The following is an 18064-nucleotide window of genomic DNA, read 5'->3' on the forward strand; positions in this document are numbered from 1 at the left end:
ATATTTTGTCGCAAAGTCAAGGTGTTTTATGGATTATAAAAAGTGTGTAGGTTTTTTGGCGATACAAACTGTTGATCTTCGAAAAGACCACGTTTATCAAGATGAAGTGTTTTATAAGAATTATTTAAATACGTATAATAAAAAAACAATAAATAAAAAAATAGACAATTTGCGATAAAAGTTATTGCTGATTCAAGTGAGCATTGTAACATATTTCCTGCTTTTATAGGTTAATATGGTTTAATTGTGTCGCAGTTTCTGATTTACAATGCTTTCACGACGATTTTCGCAACAATTACTCTCAAGAAACACAAAAACTTTGTCAAAAACCATAATTTGACAAATTTTGACTTTATTAAAAACTTTTAACTTTATTGTAAATTTTAACTTTATTTTGACCTATAAACTTCTTAGAAACAGTCCCCTAGGTGCTGAAAACAACTTTATTCTTTGATTCGTGGACAGACAAGGTCCTTAAAAAATTTTAACTTGACAAAAACGAACAAAAATGACAAAAACGAACAAAAAACGATATTATCACTTACAAAAGGGGATAAGAACCCCCAACCCCCCTGGATACGCCACTGGGGGCAATGGATAATGTATACTATTTTTTAACCTTTATTAGTAATATATATTACACTTACAAATAATGTTAATAATCGCATTTTAAAATTCCAGTGGGGGGGAGTCAAGTGCCCCCTTGCCCCCTCGTGGGGGCGCCCATGCTTGCCTTATGTTAAAATAATTACCAAAAATAACTGAATATGTTTACCTTTACATGGAAGTATTCCAACCATGTAGCTTTTTCTGGTGAATGAACGCAACGCGGCAAACCACGCTACTACACACAGCAGGGCGACCAGTGCAAACTGTCTGTTTCGTTTGCACCTCATTATAGGTAAGAACAACAATCATAGCTAAAAACCTTAACAACCGAATAAAGCCAGTGGCAGTTAAAATGTTACAGTCAAAATAAGGTATAACAGACATTCTTAGTTCGAAAAAACAGCAAAAGCAAAAAACTTTTTAATTGGCCTATACGTTTTAGTAAGGTATGTAAAATTTGTCTACGCAATTACAGAAAAACCCTGTTGGGTTTTCATCAAAGAGTTGCCGTACCAAGGTAGGCAATAAGAATCCACGTTTTGTACTGCATTTGCGTTTTTACTTTCCTAATTAACAGCAGAATTCTTTAAGGCAAATATACTTCGATTGAAATCCTAGCGATAATAAAAATATAATGTTTTAAAGCTATGTAGAAGGACTGCAACCTATAGTATTTATACTATGCTTCTGAAAAAACGATACCATCGCGAACAAACTTACTCCGGAAGCACCGTGTTGTAAAAAATAATCCGTGGGAAGCTCTTGATTCGGAAGTGTCACAATGAAACCAGTTCGTAGTTCAAACCTGTGGTTAGTTTCGTAAACAGAAAATGACACTTACATTCGAATTATCGCTACTATAGGCGTTGTATTTTTGTTTAGCCAGTCAGATTCCGATTTTTTTAACGCTTTTCATGGGTGTTCAACGACAACAGAACCTTTTAAAATCTTATTTAAATATGTGCAATGACGTTTACGCGATTCACTTATGCCATTCTCTTTTGCAAGACGCGGTTCTATTTTGCAATTTTTGTGTTAACTCTACTTATGTTGGTGATAACGTCAGCGAAATTTCCCAAAAGTTCTTTAATATTTAATCGGGATAACATTGCATTGTAATACCATTAGATGACATATAGAGATGTACACGCAATGCATCACACCAAACGCCATGTAAAAACTGCTTGACTGTCATTCTATAGCAGTGTTTCTCAAACACTTTTTCGCTCATGGCACACTTTCACCTGACAATTTTAGACATTGGAAGTTTTAACCCGATAACGATACACGATAGTTTAAGTGTCGTCTACGGATCCCCGTCATGACTATGCTCAAACAAGTAAAATTGAAACTTGCAAAGGTAGTTTTTAAAGTTATGAGTTTAACTACGCAACATATTGCTTTAAATGGTATACATTTACTACTTTTTTTAGTTTTACATTCATTTTTGATGCCCATTCTTAACTTGGAACTGACTGACTATAAAACTTACTTGCCTGGAATAACTAATGACTTAGACTAGAATTTGATTAGTAATTATAGAAATTAACGTGACTTGGACTTGAGTTATTTTGTAAATAACTTGACTGGGTCTTAGTTCTGCTGGAAGAACTTCTTTACAACACTGCTTGACCAAAAAATACCTGCACGGAAAATCGGTGAATACCATATTATTATATCAGTTTTTCAAAGAATAGCTGGCATTTAAATTTGGCATGCTTGCTTGCATGATTTTTAGTAATAAGATACTTTATTTTCCTAAATTAGAAAAAGTTTCGGGCACACTTATTAAAAACACGAAGCACCCAGTTTGAGAAACGCTGTTCTATACTATAGGAAACAATTGTCCTATAGCTTATAGTTGATCAGTTCCACCGAAATAAGGGGCTTTATCGTTTTAATCAGGGGTTCTTAAACTTTTCGCGCACCACCAGTTTTTTTCTGCTTTGCGTGGACCACGGTAGGCAAGAATTTTTCAGAAAAGACGTCTTAAATTAACAACACAATGCAAATACACTTCAGAAATCTGCTAATATCGGTCCCAAAAATGTGAAAGTGACACATAGTCTAAATACATTCAGTGCAAAACAGTTTTATTTTACGTTAAACAATTTTCTTTTAAAATTGATAACTTCCTAAATATAGACTAACATTTTATTTAGGCCTTTCATGACCCCTAAAACTAGTTTGCGGACCCCAGTTTAAGAACCCCTGGTGTAAACAGACCAATTAGGGTGGCTGTAAATATATCTAAATTAATGCAATAAAATATCTACATTTGTTTTGTTCCAGGCTGTATGATCCCGTTGCCGTGCTATTATTTCTGTGTTTACAAAAAAACTGTTTCTATTTCCACATAAATATTGAATAGAAGCCTGGGAGGTTTTCGCAACTGCTCTAAACACCTGACAAGCCTTTCAAAAATTTCAGCAAGACAAATAAATAGCATTTCTTAAATCACGTCGTTTCGAAGGAGAGACAAAGTAGAGGCGCGCGCAGAAGACTATCAAACGTAAAAAGGACAGACAAAAACAGAAACTCGACGGCGGGAAGAGAGAAAAAAAGCACTTCGTGCAACAAAAAAATACCTTGCAAAACCCACATATGCAGTGCATTCGTGGTATCATCGAGTTTGGCAACCATATGGTGCTGTTGACTGGTGTAAACTGAAACCTCGACATTTATTTTTTAAATTGATATTTAGGCGGTGCCATACATAAAAGTGTGCCAAGTAAGCAATTTCCAGTTAAACACCGTTGGTTGATTACCATATCCGTTACTTTAAACAGACATGTTTGAAACTATAGGGCTGTTTAAATAAACTGCAATTTAAACAGTATAACGGGAATTCATTACTAATTTATTTTGGGTCTAAGCAGCTTTGATTGTGCTATGTTAAACTATAGGGTCAGTAGAAATCTTAATTTGCACCAGCAGTGCGGCACAAAAAGCGATATTTTTAGTAATAATCTTCAGTTGCCCTTTTTTAAAATGTAATCGAAATTTGCAGAAACACATAGTGCTTCACAGTTGCAAGTGAAACGACCAACCAGTGAAATAGGGAAAGCACCAAAACGTTGAATATGCCAACTGTTTTACAGATGCATGTGCGCATTACGGTTACGTCGCTCAGCAAAAAAACGTTCCCCAAAATACAGTTGCGCCGCGTACGCGATGTTGCCATACAGAGAGAAAGTTCCACTGGCTAAGTTGCTGTTTTACAGATAAATAAAAAAACACTTCGTTTGACGAGAAGGAGGGAGAGAGATAAGGAGAGCGCAAAAAAAAGAGAGAGAAACAACTTTGAACTGGTGAGGAAGGTGCTTAAACACGAGAACGCACAAGAAACAACAACGAGCAAAAAACTTTCTCGGCTAAACAAAAATGTATAAATATCTTAAAATATAAACTTTAAAGCGAAAGGGGGCAAAGTGGGACAAACAGTAGTAAGAGTATGGTTGCGATTTGGGGCAAAGTAGAGGATAACTCCCGCAGCGGTTCGTCATACGACCGAGTAGTAGCCCGGGGGCTCCGAGTATTCGGGCGGGGGTTCTCGGTACGTAGGCGGCGGCTCGAAGTCGCCGGAAGACAGCAGCAGTTGGCCGGATTCCAGGATCGTTTGCGCGCCAGAGGCAACCGCCGGGGGCGCTGCAGCGCCTTTTGAGTTTCGCACCACGTGCGAGGTCACGTGACCCGCGCTGTTGCAAGCCGAAATAAGCGCGTTGTCGGCGCCGGCGAAAGTCCTGTTAAGCGGCGCGCGAATGCAGTTGCTGTATTCGGGTCGCCGATCATGCGCGGTCGACGTCATGCGTGGCGGCGTCAGTGGCGTCGAACGCCCGCCGTACGACAACGGCGGGGCTGCGGTAACGCTTTTGTAAGGGTTGTTGATTTGGCCGCCGGTGAACGGCTGCGGCGTCAGGCTTGTGTGGGAGGAATGGCCGAACGACGTTGAACCTGAAATGCGACGTCCCTTTGTTAAAAACGCAGACTATAGTGGTTGGATTCCCGCCAGTTCTCGTTTGACGTAGATAGCCATTGTTATTTTTATTATTATTATTATAGTGATGGTTTGGATTGCCAATGTATTAAGCGAAGGACAAAGGCAGAAAGTGCAGCGCAAAAATGCGTTACACGGAACCAGTTAAAGCCATATTAAACGATTCGCCGTGGATTTGTTTTGTTTTTTTAAAGAAAATAGAATAGCTAACTTTCTGAAGACCGACGGTTGTTTACTTACGTGATCGACTCGCATTCAGACCAGAGTGTGACGTCATGAGGGTGGATTGCGATGCGCTGTGCACGTGACGCGTGACGCGACGGCAGTTCTTTTTCGTGCAGCAGCAGATCACACAGCTGTTCCTGCTTCTGTGTTCAGTGGCGGGCGCGGGATTCGAACCAGGGTCGCTCGATTGCAAACCACAGCAGGAAAAGTTTCCGGCGAGAGGCTGCTAAAAATACATTGAAAATATTTAGCTTTTTTAGACCCCACGGGCAAACGCTTTTGAATACATTTGACTGTTGCGGTTAAGAAATGTTTCGTTCGCATAAAAGTTTACTAAGCTATGTACCCAGGAAGTGCTGAGTGGAGTAAAACAAATTAATTTCCCCCCCACCCCCATAAACGCGCATCGTTCACTGTGCTACCAATTGTATTTATTAGGACACAGTAAAAGTCAAATTCCATGACTGAACGAACCATTGTGGAATTTGACTAAACCGCTAGAAGATTTGTAACAGCGTCATATACCGCAATGTTCAACAGGTCAAATTCCAACCAACGGTGGAACTTGATTTTCTTTCGAAATCAGTCGACCTGTTTACAACACGCTTGGTCGGAGCTCAAATGGTCACAGGTTTTATTTTTGGATTGGTACCAAGGCAAGTCGAAAACAAGGGCCTCTAACCTCGAAAACAAGGTTGGGAACACGACAGAATACTCCAATCTAACCAATCTGTGGTTTAGAAAACACAAAACCAAACCAGCATAAATCTTAGGTTGGCGTGCAGTATAAAAGAAATCACTTTAATCAACGACAACAACAACATCCTGGTCGCATAATGTTTTGGCTTAAGTTTAAACCAAAGAATAGGGACAAGGCCATAAATAGTTAGTCACGAGGCGACAAAAGCCCACCATTCAAGGCACGGGCCGGTAGCGCTGAATGAGCAAATCTCGCAGGACTGCGGCGCCAACCACTTCCATCAACGGTCGTCTCATCTCATGGGGCAGAAATTCCCCGGCGCCGGTTTCGAACCCGCTATCCTTCCGGTTCGCGCTGGCACCGCAGGCATGCGCGAGGCGGCGAACTCGCAGACGGGTTGAGCGGAGGTTATCACGTAGTGCGTGCTAAGCCCTCTGCAAGCCGCCTTTCGGGGAAACCGCGCGTCATCACACCAGCGCTCAACGCGCATGCAACAGCGCTTTCTGGGCTCAAGGACACAGCAAAGGATATTTACCGTCACGCGATGCAGTCTGCACCAAAATATCTTATAAAAAGGGGTGAGAAACTGGTTGTTCGTATGTTCAATCCCAAATCTGTTTGTCCATGTAGCACCCGTTGTAAAATCGCAGTGTTACAACGAACGATTAATAGAAGCTTCATTAAGTTAATCAACACCTTACGGAACACAATACATTGCGTCGATGGAGTTAAAAGCTAAAAAAGCGGCGTCGACGCCCTGATTGCTCAAAAACGTGCAGGGTTTTACAATAGCACGGCCACAGCCGCTCCTAGCCATTGTCAAGTCTGTAGTCGATCAAAAGGCAACACGACACGATTTACGAATAAACAAATCGCTCAAACTTTTGTGCGAAGCCGCCAATTTTCTATGGAGGATGCCGAACAAGAGGCGTGACTAAACACTCTGCCGCACCGAAAAGCAAGTTCTGGCTGTGCTTCCCTTCTACTGCGACACGTTTTATTTTGCACGACACGACACGCGACGCGAGTTTCATTTAAAAACTATAGCAAAAAAGCAGTTCCTACACAAAGTTGCTGGTAAACATAGGTTAAGACTCAAAGCGGGTATGAACAACAAGTTGCGGTAATTGTGTTTACATTTTCTGTGACGGCTCCAAAGCGGCAAGATTGTTGTTTTTAACCAGTAGAGCACGGAAATAGTTTTTGGAACGTAATTGTTTTAAGTGTTTCGAGTTCTCATCACAAGTTATGATATAAATGTAAGAAAAATCTCGTACTTTTTCAAATAAAAAGTACGTGATATTTTGCAGTATATCTTGGGTAAAAGTTAACATGATTATTTCTCGGTTAATTTAATATTATTCTTTCATTATGCTAAGCCAATTTAACTTATTAGGTAAATCTAAAACGAGTGACGCTAAATAAAAAATTTGCGATTATAATATAAAGTGAATCAGTTTAAACTTAATAGGTATCTATCTAAGAGACAATAAAAGCATAGGCAACACTATAAAAAAACACGTACGTAGTCAACCCAGTCTCAAAGTAAATTGAACAAAACAAATATCTTAAACCGAGGGTTACAAAGTTAAGAGTACCGCAGAATGGCGCAAATTGCCACCGCCGACGAACTTAGCTAGTGATAGACCAGCGGTGCGCTCCAGTCACGTATTCGGCTCGATATGTTTTACGTCACAGACGCGCTATTATCACGTAGTAAGTGGCTGTGTGGGGAATTTTTGGGGCACAGACAGACTGCTAGGGAAAGGAAATCGGAAATGCGCGTGGGCAATGCCGCTCTCGACAAAGAAGTCATGCGGTTGATGTGATACGGCGCAATATACTGGGGAGCAAATAGTGACAAATATATAATTATACGTCTTAGTAGGAAGGAGGAATAACACGGAACACAGAAGACTACCTTGGGTATGTTGCACCAAATCCCCGGTAACCCTGGGCAACATTTACCTCACAAAAACTTTAAAAATAGAAAAATACCACTCGATTGTCGCTTATCTAAGTCTGACAACGGTTGGCAAAATGTCTTGCGCCTAATCATATTCCAACTGAAGAGTGATGGGTAATTGCTCCTTCGAAATTGATTAAGCACGCCCTCGAGAGACCCTCAATCGCAGGTTAAATACCTTGCTCCATAAATCAGTGTCATGCTTCTACAGATCTGAAAACGAAATTCACTCTTGCGTGCTGACGAGTCCTCATATTGCAAAAATATAATAGTTTTCTGTCTGGCGCCGGGTTGGCCAAACCCGACTCACCAGTGGGACGAATTTACGTACAACTTAGATACAGAGAGTTAGGGGAGAAGTTGGAAGGCACGTGTATGCAAATTGCGTTGCACCGGCTTAACCCGTAGAGGGATGCGTTAATAGTAGTATTGTAATCAACGTTAATCGCGCCGTTTTCAAGAGAGTTGCTAACCCCAACGACGTTATATTTCGGCGTACGACCAATTCCAGTCCATGATTCCTTGAAAGCTGCTACAGGGTTGAGATTGGATACTGGACGTATGCTAAGACCTCGATCCAGGTCTGGATATGCGGTGGTTATACACTTAATATCTACATAAACTTACAATAACAATGCTAAACTGGGCGAGGGGCGGGTATTTTCTTTTAAACCGGACGAGTTTTATTGGCATACAGCACCAACAAAATTTCTTTTTCACCAAAAATATATTAATCGAGGAACAAGTAGTAATAAACCACCCTGGACTAATACACTACTTTTAACTAGGAGTGATAAACTTTGGAATTTAGGGTGGATGAGTGTTGAAATCAAAAGCTAACTAAATAAACCCTTAAGTTAAAGGCTTGGCTTTCGCTCTTTGCGTTTTTTGGGTTTTTTTCTTACCCAGGCGGATCCTGTGTTGTGTCTATCTTGTGCGTTGCCCCGGCCCTCGGCTCGCACCACTGACCGTAAAGCGAGAGTCGCTCTCAGTCTGTTACCTTTGTGACAGTGCCGACGGTCGGGTGACCTGCATTGCACATGCTTTGCCATTGACGTAATTCGAAAGCGCGATATCATCGTCGTATATTGAGGCATGTTTCTAAGGCGAACAACGGACAGACAATGCCACTACCCAATCCAGCTAAGGGGCACTCCACTAAAAGCGTAATAAGCGACCGCCAAGCAGCTGTAACATGATATCAGACTGTCGTGCATTATTTTAAATGAAACTGCGCGACGTCGACCGGGCCAAAGCCGATTAGGCGATATTGCGCCAGGGCCGGTCTGCAACCCGATCGTGATTGTTCCGATACCAACGCGATAGTGTCATGTCGTGTCTTGATTTCACGACCTAAAAGTAGACTTTTCCCCAGCCAGCAACGAGCTTGTGGCGTGCTAAGCGAGAAAGGAAGAAAAAAGAGAGCCGAAAAAAAGACGGTTAAGTCGCTAAATTGAGAGAGAAAATGACTTATTTATCTTTATTTCCTATTCCGTTCTAATTTCGCGGGGCGTGATTCGACTCGTCTAGACGCCAGACTATTAATTGTGTCGGGCAAAGTCTCAAGCCCGACCTCGCCTTCGGTTTGAACTGCGCGAACAGACGAGAAGGCGCAACAAAAGCACGCTCGCGTCGCGTCGCGTCCTCGCTCCGCCAGTGTTAGCAGCAGCGTCATAATCCCCACTTGTTCTGTCGGCTGGGGCGCGATTAAGCTGTAACAGGAACTCATCCTAACTGGTTTGTTTCCATTTCCTCTTGAAAATAGCGGAGCTACCGTTAGGCAACGAACGGAGAAATCCGGATAACGCACCAATAAGAGGACTCTTATCCGTTACGTTGCGCGTCGGCAAAACAAGGCTTATACATCCAGTGAAAGTACGGCATTCGGCGCAGTCTCTGGACAACTGTGCCGTAGAACGCACGGCAAAATGACTGTGCGGTTTAGCCTCACCCAAGGCTAAATGCAAGCGCTGGCAGTAAAGCGAAAATACACGAGGAGCAAACAGGCACCCGTTGTTTTGAGCCTTCGCTGCGCGCACGTAAAAATCCAATAACAGGTGTAAAATGCGCCCTAAATGTTAATGCCCGATTGCGGGAAGGTGGCCTACCGTAAACGGCACTTTTCCTTCACAAATATCGGGGAATTTTCCAACCATAGTCCTCTTTGCGACTTGGTGGCTGCATTAAGCCCGAAATGTACTGTAAACATAACAAAATTGGGTTTCGCTTAAGACCTTAGCGAGGTAACCGCTTTTACGCTAATGCTGCCTCATCGTTAATTGGCGCGACAAAAAGTCAGCGGGTGGTAACCAGTCCGGCTAAACGACAATCGCGCGTGAATCCCGAAGAGGTCCGAGCACGAAGTCATGTGGTAAGACGTCGCGTCGCGTGCCGGGCATAGTTGCGAGTGCAGAAAAGCGAGTAGCCGAAGCCAGATCGGCCAAGGCCAGCAGACGGAGGCGGCTTGAGGTTAATGATTGAAACGCGAGGTCGCGTCAGACGGTGGTGTGTGTACACTGTGTGTGTCGTTGCTAGCTGGTCGCCTGTTTTTCGAAATCACACGGGCACCTGTTGCCGTACTTGTATGCTGCTGGCCGGGAGCTTCTCCCTTTTTTCTAGTGGTGCAAAACGGCGCGGCCCAGTTTACAACTAGCTATCAGCTATTCAATAAGGATGGGTGCAGACTGACTTCATAACGCACCTTTTCCGGTCCAGAGGGAGACTGTTGTCGGGGGTTAGTAACGATTACATAATTGAAAACACACGCAATCGTAAGCAGAGTCTAAGTTTACGCCGGTGTTATGAGTAATTACCATTTTATTCTAAGTAGGACTTGAATTGCCATTTTCTTTGCAAATGACTTGACTGGAACTTGAATAATGGTCTGACTTGTTTACCACACTGGTTACGCAGTAGAGTGAACAATAACTTAAACGCGTAAACAATAAACAGAAAAAAAATCGCCAAAACCTTTCACAAGCATGTAACTAGAAATATACTTTTATACTTTATAAGCCGACAACAAAAACCAAGTAGTAATTTTCAGGTATTTTGATGCATAGGTTTTCACACAAATATTACTTCTAATCTTGCTGGGACGACACGGCTATTTTAGTGGCAATGCAATTAGATATCACGCGGTGACAAGGGGAATTATGCTACGTCGATAAAATAAAGAAAAAACGCTGGACTTGGAATTTAATTTACAGACAACTAAGAACATTGTTTAACCTGTAATTTTTCATGTATCTGGATTCTGTAGTATATTCAAACTTTATATATATTGATTAACAGTTTCGTTGGCGCACTTCCAACAGCTAACCGGGTGTAGAATCCAAAATGCATGTAACGAACTAGCATACAGGCATACATTCGTTAAGTAACTTGTTAAAGGGATGTATACCTTTCTGTTCACCGGAAAACAGGGGCACAGGGCGTTGAAACGACAGTGTTTGCAAGAGTCCGAAGACGGTTGGGACTGCGGTCGCTTTTTCTTCTTTCGGAGGCAAGAGCACTTGGACTTTTCGCTAAGCTTGGGTTTTAGAAAGCGGAAAAGATAAGCGATCGGTTCAGGCATGTCGAAGAAACGTCAATTTCTGCATCCGCGGCCTTTTATTCCCATTCCAAAGAAACGCACGCGAGGCAAATTTCTTTTCGCGTTATTATTTTTAAGCAAATTATTTTCAAGCTCTATGATTCGCCTGTGGAAGGGAAAAAGGTTAAGTCTCCAATACAAAACTAAGCAAAGCACCCTGTAAACCTTGGCTGGACATCGGATCCATCGAAACTGGTATCAAAGCCAAAGTCTTAGTAGGTTTACTCTGTTCGCGAAACGCGTTTTGCAACGATACATTCACTAAACGCAAAACATAAATCATAACGGCGGCCTTCTCAAGTTTTTTTTAATAAGACGAGAAAACACATGGACAAAACAAAAATATGCGAAAACAATTTTTCTCAGATGCTTGATTTGAGAATTAAAAACGTCAAGTGCGGATAGTGAAGCCACAAAAAACACCTGCCTGTATGAACGTAACAAATATTTTTCGTTTGGTTTTCAAATATAGAAAAATACCATTGCAACATACAGTTTGAAAAACCCAACGTGCCAAAAAAACGAAGTAAACATCATAGGAGGTCGCGTATGATGATTATAAACATTTGCATATAGAATAATCGTTAAATAGTCAGTTTAAATTTATTCTAAATTGTAGTCGTTCGATAATACGCGAGCCTTATCCTGAACGGGATGCAATTTCCTTTAAAATTTGAAACAACGCGACTCATCACAACTACACGGGGCATGCGAACCATGTTCGATTTGTCAAGAAAATAACAGCGCGACGGCGTCGTTGGAAATAGAAACAAAATCGCATATGACCCGGCCCGAACCCTTGCGGTTCGCAGATATCGACCAATTGGTTTCCAAACGCTGCTTCGTATAGAGCTAGTCTGAACAGGCGAAACAAATTGTTCAGATACCTTTTTTTTTAATTAAAAGTCACTATTCGGGTAACATACAATTATATTTTGATTTTTGATTAGGAGCTTGACAAATCTAAATACACCCTTTAAGTACATTGTGTGCGAGTCAGTGGTGATGAGATAAACAGCAGCAACAGCGTTCGAAAGGTGACAGCGAACCGCTTCAGACCGACTACGTGCTAATAGCTTTTCACAAGTTCCTCGTCGCACGTAGAAGCGACTGGGCTAGGTGCGGTTGACGATTAAACAAACAAGTGTCTCGCTTGCACACCAAGCCAAACTTAGCCGTGACACACCATCCACGTTATGCCTGCTAGCTCTGATTCAAGGCGAACGGGATGCGCGACCTTGTTGGGAAATCCTTTAACGAACAATCGCCTAAATTGGGCGCGCGCTATTAGAGGCAACTTATTAGTGGAATTTGCTTTGCTAAGCCCGTGGATTTCGCGGACTTGGCTCGTCTACGGGCATACTACGCAGATTTCTCCTTTACGTGTTGGCGCTTCCAGACGAGAGCAGTGAACTTAATTTGCGATCTTAAATGTGAAGGCCCCGAGCCTGCTTTGTCGATGAGTCACCGGTTTCGGGCAAACATGTGTTCGTTGGCTAAGGTTTAAAACGAGTTTCGCAATGGAGTCAAGTCAAAGAGATATATTTGGTATTGCAAAATTTTCGTTTCCCTTTTTTCGCTAACCAGCCCGACATTCCACGCTCATGACTCAACGACGGAATATGTATGCACAACGTTACGTCGTGCAAAGTTCGCAGACGCACTCGGTGGCACCTTCTAAATACGCGTCTCTGCCGTTACATGATTCATTGACCTTTGATGTCGGGTAGTTAAAACGCACCTTTTCACCATATGAACAACATAGCAGACGGTGCGTTTAAGCAGACTTGGACAACTAGATATTTCTAGTTTTCTAATTCAATGAATTACATTTTTAATTCTAGTTCAAATTGTAGTTCAAAATTCGTTTTTTCAAGAATTCGGTAATTCTGATTGTAATCTAATTTGAAAAAAACTTAAAATGATCCAGTTCGAATTCTAATATAATTTGAAAAACCGAAAATAAATCTACTTATCTAAGTCTGAGTATAAGCCGGCGTATTATGTATCAAACACTTTTAAATAACTGTCTCATCACGTCTTCTTTACGCGCAAGACTTGAACTTTCGACAACCTTTCCTGTGGCAGCTCATATTCGACGGCTACGAGGTGCAAAGCAAGATATTTGCAAACTCGCTTTGCTCCTTAAAGAAACACGAAAGAGTGACACTGCGGATGCAGTCGGGTCAGATGTGCCAACGCTGTCGCCAAATTGAGTCGCTGGAAATCTTACGTCAATGGCCTTTCTGCAAGTTGTTCAAGTTCTTGGTTTTGTGCTTGCTGGTCACACTAGGGTACGAACTGGCAGTTTTCCTGCACTCACACAATTACCGATGATTGTTCTACCTACAACCAGGTTGGCGAGTGCGCCACACGCATTCAAGAACCATTCACTTATAGTGCGCGGCTCTCCGAACGAACGAATGAAAAAAGTGCTAGAGCTCTAGACACAATTAGCCACCACTGATATCACCGCAGCGTTCAACTAACAACCCACACTGTTGGATATTTAAAGCCGTTAAGAGAAAACAAAATTATATTCCTATAGGCTATTGGATAACGATAAGTTTAAATTTGTAGTGATATAGTACTACGAACAAGCGAACGGTTTACTGAGGAAATTGCTATCTGCACAATTCAACAACTAAACTGTATTACTTGTAAACCTTTACTTTTTTACGGTTTAATTACAAGGACCGCAGGTCCGTATATGCCAGTCAAAGTATTGTCTCTGTCCGGCGAATGCCATAACAACAACATTGTACGCGCGTGAAGGGCAAAAACAACCTGTTAAATAAAGCGTATTTGAATTAAACGATCTTGGAAACAAAAATCATCTGTACTGATGTTCGTCTGCATCGAGTGTGTGTTTCCACACACAATTTCAGGGGGGTCGCAAAAACCTTGCTCAAAAATGTTCGGCCACGGTCTAACAGAATACGGCGTGATGCTGCATTCGCGTCTGTGGTTGTACTACTACCTAAACTCCTTAATCCATGTCACTCTTTCAACCGGCTATGTACTTCGCCGCTCGAGCTGCTGATTGTAAGCCGGTAAAAACGACTCTGTGCCATGGACTGACTGTTGCGCCTTCGACATCGCCATCAAACGACTCTGCTTCGGGTAACATCCCCGCGCAGCGGTGCTACAGGCTTTCGGCCACAATCTTAACCGTGACCGATTGACAAAGGACAGGGAGCGGCGCAGACAAAATAGAGAGAGTCGAAGAGCCGAGCGGAGCAGACGGCGGCGCGTCTCTCCCTCTCACACACGCACTCTCCACGGAAGCACGGCCGAGAGATGATTCGCGTAAGGCTGGGCTCGCGCCTGCCATCAACACTTCGCAGACGTGACGTCTTGTTTGTTGGCGCTGGCGAAGGTAGACGGCGACGCGTCGTTGCCGCGAAACTGGACACTACAGGGCTTATCAGCGACGGCTGCCAATGGCCGTGGCGACTTGCTGTGGGCTATAACAAGGACATTGCGACACTCGGCATACAGAACGAAAATCGACAGCCTACGACTTCGCACGTGCTTGCGGTCAAAAGGAGAAACTGAGGGTGACGCACTCAGACGGGCAGGCGAGTAAAATTTCCGCAAATATTTTTGTTTGTGAACTCCCATCGGCCAATTGCAGGGTTCGTTTTCCTGTATAGCCAAAAGTCTGGTCGCTGTTCGGTTTGAGCATTAAGACATGAAAACAACAACGGCTGTCGCGTGAACTGCGTGGGCAAAAGAGAGCTGTACTTTTATTGAATATATTTAAACACGACTTGTAGTATAATGTCCTGAGGATATAAGTCAAGCACTTCAACACATGCACAAAGAATGAGCGGGAACGCAGTGTTATACGGTTGTCGGTTGCACAACATGCAAAGTGACCGCAAAGCACGATATGCTCAAATAGCCAACATCTTTTTATATCTTTTAATTAGATAAAGAGGCCTTTTGACAGCAATTCAAAAATAGCCTTTTATTTTACCAAAAACTAGGCAGGCAACACACCTGTTTTAATAAATCGTCATGGATTTTATAGTGGCAACAATAAAACCTTTCGCTTTCTACACATTTACCTTTTTGAACAAGAAACACAAACGGATACAGAACGTGGGCGTTGATTCGATACCGAAATGTACTCGAACCAACGTTTTAAAGGGCACTCGTAATCAAACAGTTCTAAATCAGGAACACACTTTCTCACAAATGCTATATATCTTTGTGCGCTTAGCAGAAAACATAAGTTGACTTTACACAGAAGGACTGCTTTTCAGTCCGATCGTTTAAATTTGCATATTCAACGACTGGCGACAAAATCATCAGAAAAGAATTAACAAAAGTAAGCCACGTGCTTTAGCTCTCCGAAAAAAAAGTATATAACGCAGGCTTGTAAAGTGACCGTCTTTGTCTATCTCCCGGTTTAGTCAAGAAACCTACTGGTGCCGTTCATAAAATTGGAATCAATAACTTGCTATATTGGTAGCGCGTAATCGACGAACCGCAAATTTGTAGGCGACATATTTTTACGAAGAATTGGTGGCTGTTATGTCGCGGTTTATTGCGTCCTGTTCTGTTTTTATCGCCCGCCGCTCATTGACTTACTCCTTGCTTGCGCAACATGTTGTTATTACTGAGCGAGGGGCGCCGTGATTCGTTCTGCAAACAAGCAACATCCAATAATAATCGGATATTGCATTTCGAGCAAACATCCGCACGCAGCACGATACGCAAAGGGAGTGAATACGGCACCAAATCATAAAGCGGATTAGAATAGTTTAATTAAGAATCTATGTATTTAACGTTTATCAAAAAGAACGCGGTGCGACCAGATTAGGATAATGATCAGGGCTCCAAATTTAAAAAAAATGCAGCTGGTATCTTTGTACCACTTTATCCTCGAATTTAAAAGGACACCTGTTTAGGTTTGATAACATCCGACAAATATATCCTATACTGTGTAAAAATCAAAACTAACAAAGCCGGACTACAGCTTATATTGTAAAACAAGTTAACTTTGTATTATAATAAAACAAGTTAACTCTGTGTTGCACGACAGTTAATGAATTCCGAGACGAGGTGCAAAAGAAATGATAAAAGCGTTAATATTTAGTTTATTTAAAGATAAGTTTAGCCTGTACCTTTTACTTGTACCAGAATGATTTATGTCACCAGCAGCAAGGACTTTGTGAACCAACAACTAATCCAAATTACGAACGCTCTCGAAAATGCATTACTTGTAGTGGTTTATATTTCGACGTGAACAACTACATGATTTGCTTAACGCTTGATTTATGATTTTATCTAGGGTTGTTGTTGCGGTGAAACAAAGGTGGTTGAAATATGTGTATTAAGCATGAACAATTATTTAGAGCAGGGTTGGGCAATTCTTTTTGACATAGGGACACATCAGTAAACAGAAAATGTCTTGTAAGCCCTCGTCAAAGGAGGGGTATAAAAATATAGATGAGGATGTCTTACAAGTACAATTTATTTAATAAAGTTTTCTACAATTAAGAGAAAAATGTTAAATGCTTATTTTGCTTAAGTTTATGAAAAATGAACCGCGGGCCATATTAAACTGCTTGGGCCATAGTTTGTCCAGGCCTTTATATTTTTAGTCAGAAGTAAAATATCTGTTGAAAGCACTGGTATCACTTGTTGAATTACTGCAGAGGACACAGACTCAACACGAATAACGTGACATGTTTAATGTTATTTGTTAAGATTACAGGGAGATAAAATTACCTATGAAAAACAACCTTTTTGATCTGCAAGACGTGTAGCCTATGTCGATTACATCAAATAGTGAAGTGATCTGAGGGATAAAGAAAATACAAATTGTTAAAATTTGGTCAACATGTATACTAAAAGTGACCTGGCCATTCAAAGCTTTTTAAATAAGAGAAAGAGTACTTTTTACGGGCATAGGTATAATGATTGTATTGATATTGACAAACACCAGCAAACACAAACCAATACGATATACCATGGGTTTAATTTAAAGATATACTGAGGACAGTTTATTTGCCTGTGATCAATTCGATTGCCTTACTGCTCCCTCTTCCATCCCTTCATTTTATGCATGCACGTTTCAACTTGGTAATTTTCAACGTTTGTATCGAGCCTAAAGAATTATATCAAACAAAGGCTTAATTTATGTTTGGTGCTACCAGCGGCTTTCCGTGACAGCAGTGCATCGACAATCCACTTGGAATGGTATAAATAGTTGTTCGTAGAACGGGCGAATATGGCAGAATGACAAACTCGTCAGTATATACCGTCCTAAAAGAAGCGTTTGACGGCAGATGGGGAAAACAGTCTGGCTCAAAATAGAAGTTTGTAGTTCCTCTAGCCGCGAAAGACGGCGACATATTTTAAACAGTCTGGCTTTATTAATCGCTTTATCATTTGTGTGTAACATAAAACAACCCCGGCTTATGCTGTATATTACGCCTTTAGACATCACGTTGCATGTTGCATCCAGGCGCGACATATAAATTTCAAATTTACGAACATTGCGCAATTTGACGGAAAAAACTTTTGAAATCCCCACTAACTAGACATCTATTTTTTATTTCCTTTATCAAATTATAGCACACGAAAAATACCCAAAGGTAAATTTGGAAATGTTAAAACCAACCGTCGCAAACCTTGGCGACTTGTCGGATTAATTTTGCAGTTTACAACTGCAAAGATAAGCACCGTCGCGGGCAGATCAAAGCGAAACCCAAATGCCCCCGATGTCAGCGAAGCGCCGCCGAGCGGCCAAAGTTACGTACGTGATGCGACGCTGCGGTTGGTGTGTGTGAATAAGCAGACGGTGACGGGCCCTGTGCCGCGCTTTCCGGCCGCAGTCGGCCGGACGACTTTACACACCCGCTTGGCGCGGCTGAGTGGAACACCGGCTAATAAAAATAATTGCACCACGCAATGAGACCGTGTCTGTCTGGCCGCGGCACCAAAGCACAAAAGGCG

The 18064-nt window shown here is 41.9% G+C and overlaps 1 protein-coding gene across 2 annotated transcripts in view; it reads right to left on the reverse strand.

The window, feature by feature from the left end:
• Positions 1-3052: 3052 nt before the first annotated feature.
• LOC146164474 (uncharacterized) overlaps positions 3053-18064 on the reverse strand; it is a 38539-nt gene continuing 23527 nt past the window's right edge. The window contains exons 6-7 of one of the 2 annotated variants that reach the window (XM_083381953.1): positions 4847-5054; positions 3053-4563 (exon numbers count right to left, since the gene is read on the reverse strand). In XM_083381953.1, the coding sequence (XP_083238079.1) occupies positions 4112-4563; positions 4847-5054 (660 nt within the window). In that variant the 3' untranslated portion in view covers positions 3053-4111. Of the gene's footprint in view, positions 4564-4846; positions 5058-18064 lie in introns of both variants that reach the window. The other variant, XM_083381952.1, reaches the window with a different exon arrangement.

Source organism: Ascidiella aspersa, chromosome 2 (assembly GCF_963924565.1).
Source record: "Ascidiella aspersa chromosome 2, kaAscAspe10.2, whole genome shotgun sequence".
In the NCBI taxonomy this organism is placed as follows: domain Eukaryota; kingdom Metazoa; phylum Chordata; class Ascidiacea; order Phlebobranchia; family Ascidiidae; genus Ascidiella; species Ascidiella aspersa.